General features: G+C 37.8%; 1 protein-coding gene across 1 annotated transcript; it reads right to left on the reverse strand.

Moving 5' to 3' along the window:
- Positions 1-438: 438 nt before the first annotated feature.
- Positions 439-11592, reverse strand: LOC104528622 (DBIRD complex subunit ZNF326). The gene is made up of 6 exons (XM_010172675.2): positions 11470-11592; positions 10260-10407; positions 9830-9929; positions 8363-8493; positions 7245-7340; positions 439-1161 (listed from the first exon to the last, which is right to left on the reverse strand). The coding sequence occupies exons 2-6, from the start codon at positions 10404-10406 to the stop codon at positions 997-999; spliced, it is 639 nt and encodes a 212-aa protein (XP_010170977.2). The 5' UTR covers position 10407; positions 11470-11592; the 3' UTR covers positions 439-996.
- Between the last annotated feature and the right edge of the window lie 751 nt (positions 11593-12343).

Here is a 12343-nt window from a genome sequence, read left to right on the forward strand (position 1 = left end):
TGAGATTTTTTTTAAAAATTCCCCATAATGACCACAAGAGATTATACAGTTACTTCTGTTAATTTACCACATTTAGGGAAAAATTATGTAAATTACTTAGCTGAACTCAAAATAGTTAAATTGCACGTTTCCAGCTAGATTAGAAGGAACTGTGGAAAAAACCAAGTGTACTTATATATAATTTCTAAGACAGGTAACAGTGCACATCACGTAAATGCATGCTTCCCCTAGGAACACTATGAAGGCAAACGTGCATATCTGTCCTGGTAGGTGGAGTCTGAATACATTAAAAACCAGCAATAAATAACATGAGTCATGCAACTACAAATTCTAAATTATTTCAATCATAATATCAATCAATATTTGATTTTAAACCAATCTGGTAGTCAGCACGAGGAAATACCTGAAATACTTAACTACAGACACTTTAAACAGTAACATTTCTTAAGTGTTTTATTGCTACAAACTGGTACATCTTATCACAAAAAGCTAAAAGGCATATTATAACACATATTCTATTATACAGAGTGCAATGCAGTCCCCGAAACAGCCACACTCAACAGCACAATTTTTGAAGTTACTCATTCTGTACTAAGAGGTAAATAGGACAAGCTTATGCCATACAGCATTTAATATATTTACCCCACAGACCCGCCTTTCTTTTCAACTGCTTAGACCAAAAATTATTATAGCCAACTTTCAATACACACATCAAAAAAATAGGATGCTTAAAAAAATATACAACACAATGTTTTAATCAGCTTTAACAGTCAGTTTGCTATAAAAAGCTCAACTAAAATAGTCTTAATTTCATTTTAAACAAAATCAGAAACACAGAGGAATCATATAAACAAGTTCTCCATGGAATGGAATGCATGCATCAGGTGGGGAATCTTCAACAACTTCATTTGAGACTATTAAAAAGTCTTAGCCACTTTAGAGCAGAAATAAAAAGCTGTTTTGCCCCCCCTCAATATACTTTTAATTTTCTTGCATTTAGTTATCTTCAGTGTGGTCTAAAGTGAAGTCAGTTTGCTCTTCAGTTTCTTCCTCCTCCTCTTCCTCCTCTTCTTCCTCACCCTCAGCTGGCTCCTCAGGTTTCTCCTCTTCTTCTGTCTGCTGCTCCTGAGCCTGATCATTAATTTCAAAAGGATTTTCACCCTGAAGAAGATTGAAAACACACAACATAAAACTCATAATTTGTTTCAGATATTTAAGAACTATGAATAATCAATAAAAAATAAAGAACAACATCTCAGTTAAAACTCATGCCACTTTGAGATGATCCACTATTACTGTCAAGTACCATGGGGCTATGGAACACCAAGAAGTATTTCACTGAATAGGTTACAGTATCCAACACTGAAATACCAAAAATATTTATTAGCTCAGTAAACTGTTTCATGAAAAAAATCATACAGAAAAGCGAGTGCCTAAATCAATTCAATTCCAACATCAATGCAAGGCATTGTAAAATAAAAAGACTGAGCACCCAAACCGTAATTCAATAAGGATTAGTGCAAGTCCCCAAAATTGCACTCATCTACTTTCCATTTTGGATAGAAGTACCAAAGACCTTCTGCCTGTAAAGCCTGTAGTGCCATTTTCCTTGGGTTCAGCCAAATATTTTCAATCACATTTGCATACAGGAACATGGATTTCCAAAGACGTCTTGATTTTTGCTAGGATAGGGTTAATTTTCTTCCTAGTAGCTAGAAAGCACTGTGTTTTGGTTTCAGTGAGAACTGTTATGAGAACAATGTTGATAACTCCAAGGACAGGCTGCCCAGGGAGGTTGTGGCGTCTCCTTCTCTGGAGACATTCAAGACCTGCCTGGACGCCTTTCTGTGTGATCTCATTTAGGTTCCTGCTCCGGCAGGGGGACTGGACTAGATGATCTTTTGAGGTCCCTTCCAATCCCCAATGTTCTGTGATTCTGTGTGACACTGTGCTTGGGCAGTTTCCAAGAACAGAAGACTGGAAGTGGGGAGTGGAGAAAAGTGTAGTAGTTAGTAAAACCCAGAACTGACAGTTGGATATGCCAATAAGATATTCCATATCATATTATGTCACGTTTAGTGTATTAACCGGGACTGACCGGAAAGGAGGGGATTCTCTCGGGAATTGCTCAGGCTCGCTTTTCCGGGATTGCGATTTCGGGTCTGGGGTTCCTTTTCGCTCCTCCGGGATCGTTATCAGCGGGTGGTGAGCAACTGTACTTTGCATCATTCACATATATAGTTCTTATCATTATTACTCTTATTCTTATTATTTTAATTTTATTTTTACTCTAATTATTAAATTGTTCTTGTCTCAACCTACAAGTCTCCTTACCTTTACCCCTCTAGTTTTCTCCCCAGTTCCCTGGGTGGAAGGAAGGGGGCGGGGGGCTGCAAGTGGCTGTGTCTTGTTTGGCTGCCAGCTAAGTCAAACTATCACAAAAGATAATTAAGCTAATTACTAAGTTAAGAAGACTTCCTCTGGTTTGCTTCAAATGCGTGCTCATCAGTAGACATTAGAGAGGGAAGACAGGTATATTAAGAGTTTCATATGGCATAATGGAGAGCATTGTTTCCTAGCAAAAGAAAACAAAAGGTGGTCTTTCTCTGAAAATGATTCACAAGGATATCAGAAGCCTTTTTCTAAGTCTGACACAAAATGGAAGATTAAAATCCTCTCATGTCTAGGCTAGGCATAATGGTGAACTGTAACTAAAGAATACACTTCTAAAAGGACTACTTCCACACTCCTGCAGACAACTTCTGACAGTCCCTGACTCTTGGGGACAAGCTACAGAAAATTGTTACACTTCATTCCTGTGGAGACAGTATGTCACTTCTGGCTAGCCTAGCAGAAATGGATTCAGTACACTACTTCTGGCTGAACAGATCTCTGTACAATAATAATAACAAAAAAAAGTTGCTTTCCCCAACTGTTTTTTCAGAGAAAAATGCACTTTTCAAGTTCACAAACTAAGGAAAAAGTTACTGCCCTCAAGGGGAAGATCCTAACACTGTGGTCTTTTCCAGTGATGCAGCATCAGAGGCATCCAGCACAGCATGCAGAGCCCATTTTGATGCTAGTTGATTTTGACAGCCACACTGGTCCCGTCTTCCCAGATGGCTTTAAAAAAAAAAACAAAACAAAAAAGCCCCCAAAAACACAGGCACACCACTGAACAGCTGCAGAAAGACTTCATGATGCCTACAGAGCATAAAAACACAAGTAGGTAAGTAGTTTATTCCCAAGAGATGCATTCTTTGGGTTCCTTGTGTCTAGAATATTTAAATTGCAGAGAAAGCTTAAGACTGTGAACTAGTACTTACAACCAAAGTTTTGGGAATCAAGTGTCCCCAGAAACCACTCTATGTTTATTTATAACAGGTCTCACAAACTTGACCCAAAAAGATGCCAAAGTCTGCCTATCTAACTGATAAACTTTAGAGTGCCTTCACTAATACATATGACCAAAGAGTTCTGGGATGCAATGATAGAAAACATCAACCTCTATGATGCTTTTCTTGAGCAACATCCAAGCAGCTTTTAATCACAGATATTATCCTATCTAGGAACGTCTAAATGGTCCAAGATTAGAGATAGTCATGGCTTCACCAAGTGATAAATTTTTGCCTGAGAAACAAGATCGTCTTTTTTTCCTCCCTATTATAAAGGGACTTGATACAGATTCATAAAACTTCCAAGATGATTGTTTCCAAGTGGTCTGCAGGTGAGTTGCAGTGGATTTCCCCCCTTCCCCGCCTTCTTTACAATATGGATGTAAGAGAATAAGGAGAAGTGAAAGATGCAAACAATATGCTGTAAATTTCAGCACTGAATTGGATTTTCAAATTTAGGAACTGAAAAAAACAATGGAATAAAATAGCATAGAAGATGGTCACCAGCACCATTAGGATCATAAATATCACATGCAGATTTTGAAAGCTGTAAACCTCAGTTCTGATACAGTAGTTTTCTGGAAACTGAATGGAGTGTTTTCCAGCAATGCAGACACCAGCTCCAAAGCAACAGCAGCCCAGGGAACAGAAGCAGCATTTTGTGACTGAAGACACGATACATGAAATAATAGTTCTAACAGTGGGGTACAGCAGAAGACTGCAAGAACAGTACACATGACTGAGTTATGCTAACACTAACAGATCCAAGGAAGTTGCATTAAAAAAATTAAGGCTAGCTTCCAGAAAAACTATTCCCCACCATTGTGATTTTTGTTGCTCTCACCATCAGCTGTGGCACTAACAACCACTGTCAAGCCCTATCTGGACCTTTGTTTTTTCCTTTCTGTTCATAACTCCAGTCACTGACCAGAAGCATAACAAAGATCAGAGCCTTTATCAACAACAGGAGCTCTTCTAAAGCCCATAATCTAATTTACTGAAGCTGTCTTCCATGGAACTGGGATATTAATTGCAAGTGGCCTGAAACAAACGGAAAACCCACACACAACATATGAGGTATTATCCTAGGCTAACTCCAGATAGATCCTTCTATTTATCAACGGACATCACAGGCACCTTTATCATGTTAAAAAAATAATAATAATAAAAAAATAGCTTAACTCGGTGAAAGTTACCAGGAGCAATTTAGCCTTTACGCCTTTGCTACAGCTGATGTGTTCAAGCTTACAGAACTAGCTGAAAGATTCAATTTCAAGCATGCATACTCATTCAGCACATACAGATAAACACAAAGTTTGCATTTATTTCTTAAAAAGATTTTGCTGTGAAATTTGAAAATATAAAACTGACTTCACAATTAAATGGCTAAACATGAAAATGTTTGAAAACGTTTACAGCCAAAAATAATTTTGTTTTCCTTTTCACAGTGCAAACTAGAAATATGCAGTTAAAAACAAAAAAAAAAAAAAGGAAAGTTGAGTGTTTGTACAACAACACATTTGAAGCTGTAAGTTTGTTTAAAATGGATGCATGTTTGCTTCCTTTCCTTTTGCACATACAGCAACCAACCTGTGGAGAAGTCCCTAGATGGGGAGATTAAATCAAAGGACAAAAGAGATTTTCCATTATGCACTGGGCAGAATGGCATTTTACTCAAAAGAAGTGGCCAAGGTGTCCCAAGTAAAACAGCAGTTACTGCTTGTCAAATAGCTTACTCCAGACCAGAAGTCATAATCCACTCCCTCATTTTCAGTCAAACCTTAGGCAGAGCCTTGAACCTTGAAAAGCCTTATACAACGCAACACGCAGCAAATATCCTCAAAACTGATCACCTGCTGCCAGGTGTCAGCCAGTCAATCAACGCAAATTACCTTAAAGTGTCATCCTCCAAGCAGCTACTCGGTAGCTCCATGGGGTAATGAAAATGACTTCAGCAGAACTTTTGACACAAAACCACAGTGGGGGAAGATGGGTGCCAAGTACCAGTTGTGGTAGAAGTGGATGTCTACTGCTCTCCACAGGATGTGGTCCTAGAAGGCAGTACAGGCCCCAACAGAAAATAACTTTTCCTAATTCAACTCTGATTGGGATATGCACCTCTTCTAGGCCACACATTAAAAAAACCAAACTTCCCAGTATGCACACAGAAATCCAGCAGCGTAACAGAAAAATAAAAATCTTCTCTTTTTGGTTCATGTAAAACAGTTTCAACAGGGATGCATAAAAATCAGGAGGTGCTGACCTGCAACTTTCTTCTCTTTTGTCAAAGGCATTTCTGATGTTGATGACCTGCCTCTGCAACTTGCTACAAATCTATGCAACAGCCTTGCAGGTCTACCCTGCTCTGAATTTCCTCCTTCCATGCTGCATATGCAGGATAGACAACACTTTCCAAAACAATGTGGAGTCTGGGTGTTCTGGGGGTTTATTTTCTTCGTTTGGCTGTTTGGGGGGAGAAGGGGGGCAGCCCTGTGTGTGTGTGCTAGTCTACCCTTCATCTCAAAGCAAGCTATTTTTGGCTGTAACAAGGATTTCCCACTCTCCTGGAAGACTAGAGGCACCAAAAGCATGCATCACATACTCTGATCCATCACATGGTGTATAATAAAACTGGACTCCTTCAGTCTGCAATTGATGATACATTTGGGTAAGAATGAAAGGGATTTCCATAACCAGAAGCCAGATATGTCTCACTGAGCAGGTGCTGCTGAAAGTGTACTCAGTTCCATCCACCCCAGGAAACAAAAATGCTAGGCATTCTGAAAATGTCAGTGGTGTCCTTGTGAAGACAATCTTGAAAATCTTCTCTTCCTCAGTTTTCCAACTGAGGAATAGCAAATTTCCATTCCCCCTTGTACCAATCCCCACTAGAGGGCTGTATGGGACAAGGCACACACCTACCAGGACATAGGGAACACCAGAGGAGATGGCTGGAAATACACACATACTCCAGGCTGCAGTATCTGGCCATTTGCTACCTTTTCTTAACAGACAAAGAATAGTTGTCTGAAACCGATTCATGCACCCAACCATACACAGTTTTGCAGGACATGACTAATTTGACATTTTAAATCACAATTAACTTCTGCATTGGCTCATACCTTGTCATATTTCCGCAACACAATATTGCTTTGTCTGAAAGTGTCTATGATTTATGCACAGGCAAAATTAAAAGCCAATTAAAAGTAACTACCAGGAACAGCCAACAATGGTACTACAGAAAAAGCAACTTCGTTGAGCCAGAAGAAAAAAAACCCCATATTTTGCTAAAATGAATTCACGTACGTTCTCTGATCACAACTACTGTTGTAAGCCTTAATTTTTTGTATGCTGCCATGAATCCTAGGAATTCTATGGAATAAAAGTAGCTGAGTAGCATGTGCACTGTACTTCAATACAAAGCCACATGCTGGAGCCTTTGCTTCTATATGTAAAAACTGACTCATCTGTAAAGTGGTTTGTGCTCTACAGTTAGTATTATATACAGAATTAATGACAAAATTAATGCCTTCCCAAAGCTTGGTTTCATTGTTTGTTTTTTGTTGGTTTTTTTTTAATAAGAGCACCTAATTAAAAATTGACTAGATACACATATAAATAGTAAACAAAATCCAAAAGCTGGTAAGTCTAAAGGTGGTAATTTTTTCTGCAACCGGAGTTATCCAATACAACAATCTGAGCAAAGTATGTTAAAAGTATATATTCCATCTGTGAGCTACTTAGAAGGCAGAAACAGAAGACAGAGCACTGAGGTTAAACTCCATCAGCATGGAGGAAATAGGGCTACAGCAACCATTACAGGTGACATTTTTTCCATTTGCATCTTACCTTCACATACAGCTCATATCGTGCCTTGACAATAGGATTATTCAAGATACTGGTGGCAGTAAGAACGCTCTCCCTTTTTATTTGTTCTCTGTATGCCTAGGAAACAAAATTTTACAGTGAATAATTGTCATACACCTAATTCCAGTTGTCACACAAGCTTGAATTCATGGTCATTTTCTGTAAGGAAAATAATGAACACACTGCAGCATGAAATGTTCTTTCTTCACATTGAAGTCCAAACCACATAATAAGCTCAATTAAGTTTGGTAGTGTTTATAGCCTGTTGCTTTAGCTTGATCAAAAGATATCTTCACGTCCTGCTTACATAATGAACTACAACCACACACCTGTCTACAAGCACAGCTACCTGTTCTCACGTACAGATAGCATGCATGCTTTTCCATCACAGCCTAACATCACACATTTCTGAAGATGTCCCTGCTGATTGCAGGGGTGTTGAACCAGGCTACCTTTAAAGGTCCCTTCCAGCCTAAACCATTCTATGCTTCTATGATATTCCATCATAGAAGCTCATATCTAAACAAAACATTACTTTGGCAATCTTGCTTACTATGACAACTGTGATTTTTTCCACTCATGCTACTCTTTCAACCCTTCTACCTTAAAAGTGCATCATAATAAATTGTAACAGGGACCAATTTCATACTACTGCTAATTCTAAACCGATCTCACTTTTCTTTGAATTAAAAAGATAATAGCCAAGCAAAAAAAGACACCAGGTTTGTTATCTTGCTGGAAACATATGTACTATGTTTTGAAATCTGCATAACAAAGATCTTTCCAACACTTAATGGCAGTAAAAAAAAAGTTCTGATAAAATAGAGAAGTCATTCCTAGTAACCTTCTCAGGACTTACTGCTGTCAGGTATTAAGCACACCAGTATTACATTAACTGGGGTTACTTAGGCACTGCATACTTCATGGGACATTATGTTTACAAAGCGTAACAAGGGCATTCTAGCTTTCTAGAGAGCAAGCAATACCAACAAGAACTTACAAAGTACTTGCACCAAGTACCATAACACTTCTCACCTACTATTAGATTACGCTTGCCACCCCCCTCCCTTTTTTTTTTTAAATAATATGTCATATCTTACTTGTTTTCCTTTTGTGTGATCAGGAGATTTTAAGTGCTGCTGAACAGAGCTGTGTAATGCAGGAACATACACACTGCAAGCACTGCAGTGAACAGTCTCAACTTTCATCATATGGTCATCAGCTGTAACTCCTGCCAAGGAAGATGCAACAAATCATTAACACAGAATGTGTTATTCTAGGGAAGTGGAAGAGAGGACTGGTTGTTTTATAGCAGAAAATCAGAGCTCTCAGTTGTTGGGGAATGTTCACCCAAATTCAGGCATCAAAATTAGGCTCCGAAGACAATGTTGAAGGAGGACTTTTTTCACCTGAATGCTCCAACTGTTCTCCACAGACTATATACCAGAGTCAGGCAATTATGTTTACTGCCTAAGGGTATGGCATATGAACACCTACCTGCCTAGATAGAGGGAAATAAAAGTGATACAACAATCAAATTAAACTATTTATTTAATGTACAAAAATGCTACCTATTTAAAATCAACAATAACTAATATCCTTAATAATACACATTTTGATACAAGAAACAAACAAATCTTCACTGAAGCAGTTGGATTTACCTTATCCCTGACAAGAACAACTAATTTATTTTCTTGCCTTCCCTTACCACCAGGAAGAAGCACACGAATCCAATTCCTCTTACAAATTTAGATATGCACTTGACAACAGAACGTTCTGATCATATAGGCAAACAGGCCCTCCAGTACTTAAGGCAAGTACACAAAAAGAATTTGGGAGACTGTTAAGATGTTGGCTATATCCATTTTTATGTAGCTTTTAGCATTTAAATTCAAATTAAGGTAATATTCAAATACAATTATTGCCTAAAGTAAAAGTACTCAAAAGATGTCTCCTCTGGCTCTAGCACATCTTTTGAAAGTCCTTAAGCAAAGGATAAAGGGGAAGGATATGGCAGAGCAAGGCAGGGACAAATGTTCTAGAAAACTGCCTGTAGGACAGCCAAGGGGAAAAAAAAAAAAAAATCAAGCCAAGATGCATCTTGGGTAGCCAAGAAAGTGCTCAAACTACTCCTTTTGTCAGTGTCCCCCAAAACCACAGCAATTACCCCTTATATAATCCATATCCTTGTCATCATATATGACCATTATCACCTGACTGCTTTATTACACACTCTCTTTCACTCAATCTACCTGTTGCCCCTCCTCATGCATTATACTGAATAAGACTGTGGCAAAGCCCACAATTGTTTATCAAGTACCTAGCACAGCATTATCCTACTTTCTGACAAGGCTTCCTGGATAGCAAATATAAAGTTTGTTATCTCCCACTGTGCTTACATTCCACATTATATCAAAAATGAAACAAGGAATCCCAACCATGTACAGAAAAGACATGAAAACTAATTCTTTTAAACCAATCATTTAACAAATTTGAAGAAGAATGAAAGTAGAAAAGGCCAAGCAGAGCTCCACAGTATGCACTTTCACATAAAAACCATTACTCGCCTTCCATTATATCTTTTTCAGCAGCTTGAGCATTTTCCGTTTGGTTACTTGTCTGCTGCTTACGCATAGCTGTCTTTTTGAATTTATTGACCATACACTCCTAGAGAGAATCAGAAAGAAATTGTAACACATTTGATGTATAATTGTTTATATTCCAATAGGCACCTATACTTAAAATATTACTCAGAACAGCTCTGTAATAAATAGTAATTAACTGCTGTTACTTCTAAAGTAACACTTAAGTACTTTAATTGTAAAAGTTAGACTATTTTACAGACAATTTGCTTCAACTTTTAGTAATATATGCTGCATCAAGTCATCTGCAAAAGGAATAATGATGATAAATTAAGCATATTTTGAAGATAAATAGTAAATTGTAACTACATTCTAATGTAAAAGCATTATACAAATAAAAAAACAGTTGTCTTACATGAAGAAATTCCATCACTACTTTGTCAAATTTGGTTTGCTTCTGGATATGATCCAAAGTTTCCTGGTGAGCTGCACTCTCCAGATGTGCCTCAATTTCTTTTTCTTCAAATGTTCGAAACTTGCAAAATGAGCAAGTAAATGCCATTCTATCAAGAGAAACACATTAAATAATATTACCACTAAAGAAACATTCTTCCCTCTCCCTTCAGAACCATGAGGACTTGACAAATCTCATTAGAAAAGGAATAGGAAAAACATTCTTTAAAAAGTCCAAGTGAAAAAGAAAAAAAAATTCCAGTATGTTACTATTAAGAAGGGTAACTGCTACAAGAGCCAAATATAAATCAGGCCAGTCTCAGAATAATGAATTATCTCTGCAGAATATGAAAATTACTGAAATCAGAAGCTAGTCATTTAAAAGTCACATTATTCCCTAAGTATATCTATCGCAGGTCCCTAGTTTGTGTCACCTTTTGTAATACTTCTCAGTCATGCCAGTCTACAATTTCCTAACTACAAATAGTTAAAAGACTTCATTTAAAGCTAATTTTCTATACAAAACCTATATAATCTTTATAAGGAAATATGGCCTCCTCAGTACAATGAGGAAAAAACACTAATGCTATGATCATATACTGCACAGACATAGAACAGTTTTGTACAGTGCTGGAAATTAGCCCACTCGGCTGCGGCAAGACTAAGAAAAGTTACAGAACTATCTACTTATCGTTTTGCTAGCTCACCACACATATAAACCCAGAATAAAGCCAATTTCTAACAACTTATTAAATCAGCATGAAGGTCTATTTAACTGAAATATATACTTCAAAAATTTATACTTCAAAAGCAGTATCATTCTAAGCTGCTTCTCAAGTGTGCACTGATGCACTTGTAGGGGAGAAGGGGTTAGGAAATCGTGTATTTTCTGATACAGTAGAGGTCCAGTGAAACATCCTGTCTTCTAAGCCAGAAGATCTGGGTGCTGGGTTTTGGTTTGAGTTTTTTTGTTTGTTTGGGTTAGGTTTTTGTTTTGGGGATGGAGGATTTAGGGGGTGGCAAGGAGTGGGTATTTTGGTCATTTCTTTGTTGCATTTTATTTCTCTAATTGGTTTTACAATCCAAACAATCTTTCGGGAAAGAAGACATTCTCACAGAAGGATAAAGAAGAAGAAAAATACTGCACACAGGACAGAATCTACAGCACAAACCTGTATCCATCACCATATTTTTCACTGTTTTTCTCCCTTCTGCGCCTTTGCTTCTCTCTTCTGGCTTCAATTCGCCGCTTTTCTTCCTCCTCACTTTTAACTTCTCCTTTGCCATCTTAAAAAAAAGAAACCTAGTAAAAGTATTTGTTCTCCCTGTCTCCTCCACAAACACCTCAAAATACAGACAAAGACCCTATACCCAAGTGGTTCAATGGGTTTTTTAATGGCACAGAAATTTTGCTTTGTTTTCCTCCTATTAGGCAATAAATTTAAACATTTGCTTCCAACAATGCAAACTCAGTAGTTCAGGGGTTACACTCTAGATTACACTCATTACAGTAAGAAAATTCAGAGCTAAAGCAAACCGTACTCTGTTGTGCCTAGTTATTAAAGGTCTCTTCGAATGACCAGGAAAGGTACTGGGGTTGCAGGAGAAGCCCATTACTTAAAACTCTCAACTCTCCATAGTTTTAGAGCACCATTGCTACAATCCCCTTACATAAAAATAAACTATCTAAAGCCATTCTCTTCTGCTGAGAAGGCAGTTTCCAAAGCCAAAAGCAAAGGTTCTCATGAAGGAAACGAGGCAGTGTTTCATTAAGGTATGGTATCCACCCTGAATTTCAACAACTTTAATATTTTCCCCACAACCCTTCACTTGATTTCACAGAAACATGTTCCAAAGATTTTCAGAAGAAATAAAACAATGAAGGAAGAAACGGGGGGGGGGGGGGAATCAAACAACCCAAAAAACACTCCCAAAACTGAACTGAAACACAAACACTACACCAAAAAAACCCACATAACAAAACCCCAACCAAACCCTCAAAGAACAACTCCATTAAGTTCATAGAATCATAGAATAGATTGGGTT

Source organism: Antrostomus carolinensis, unplaced genomic scaffold (genome assembly GCF_000700745.2).
Source record: "Antrostomus carolinensis isolate BGI_N321 unplaced genomic scaffold, ASM70074v2 scaffold19197, whole genome shotgun sequence".
In the NCBI taxonomy this organism is placed as follows: domain Eukaryota; kingdom Metazoa; phylum Chordata; class Aves; order Caprimulgiformes; family Caprimulgidae; genus Antrostomus; species Antrostomus carolinensis.

Bases quoted from the DNA above. Each gene is read 5' to 3' on its own strand.
- LOC104528622 (XM_010172675.2), bottom strand. From the start codon at position 10,406: ATGGCATTTACTTGCTCATTTTGCAAGTTTCGAACATTTGAAGAAAAA. The intron at 8,494-9,829 runs GCGAGTAATGGT...CTTCCTTGGCAG, and splicing joins TGAAAAAGATATAATGGAAG to GAGTTACAGCTGATGACCAT. The intron at 1,162-7,244 runs GTAAGATGCAAA...AATCTTCTTCAG, and splicing joins GATATGAGCTGTATGTGAAG to GGTGAAAATCCTTTTGAAAT.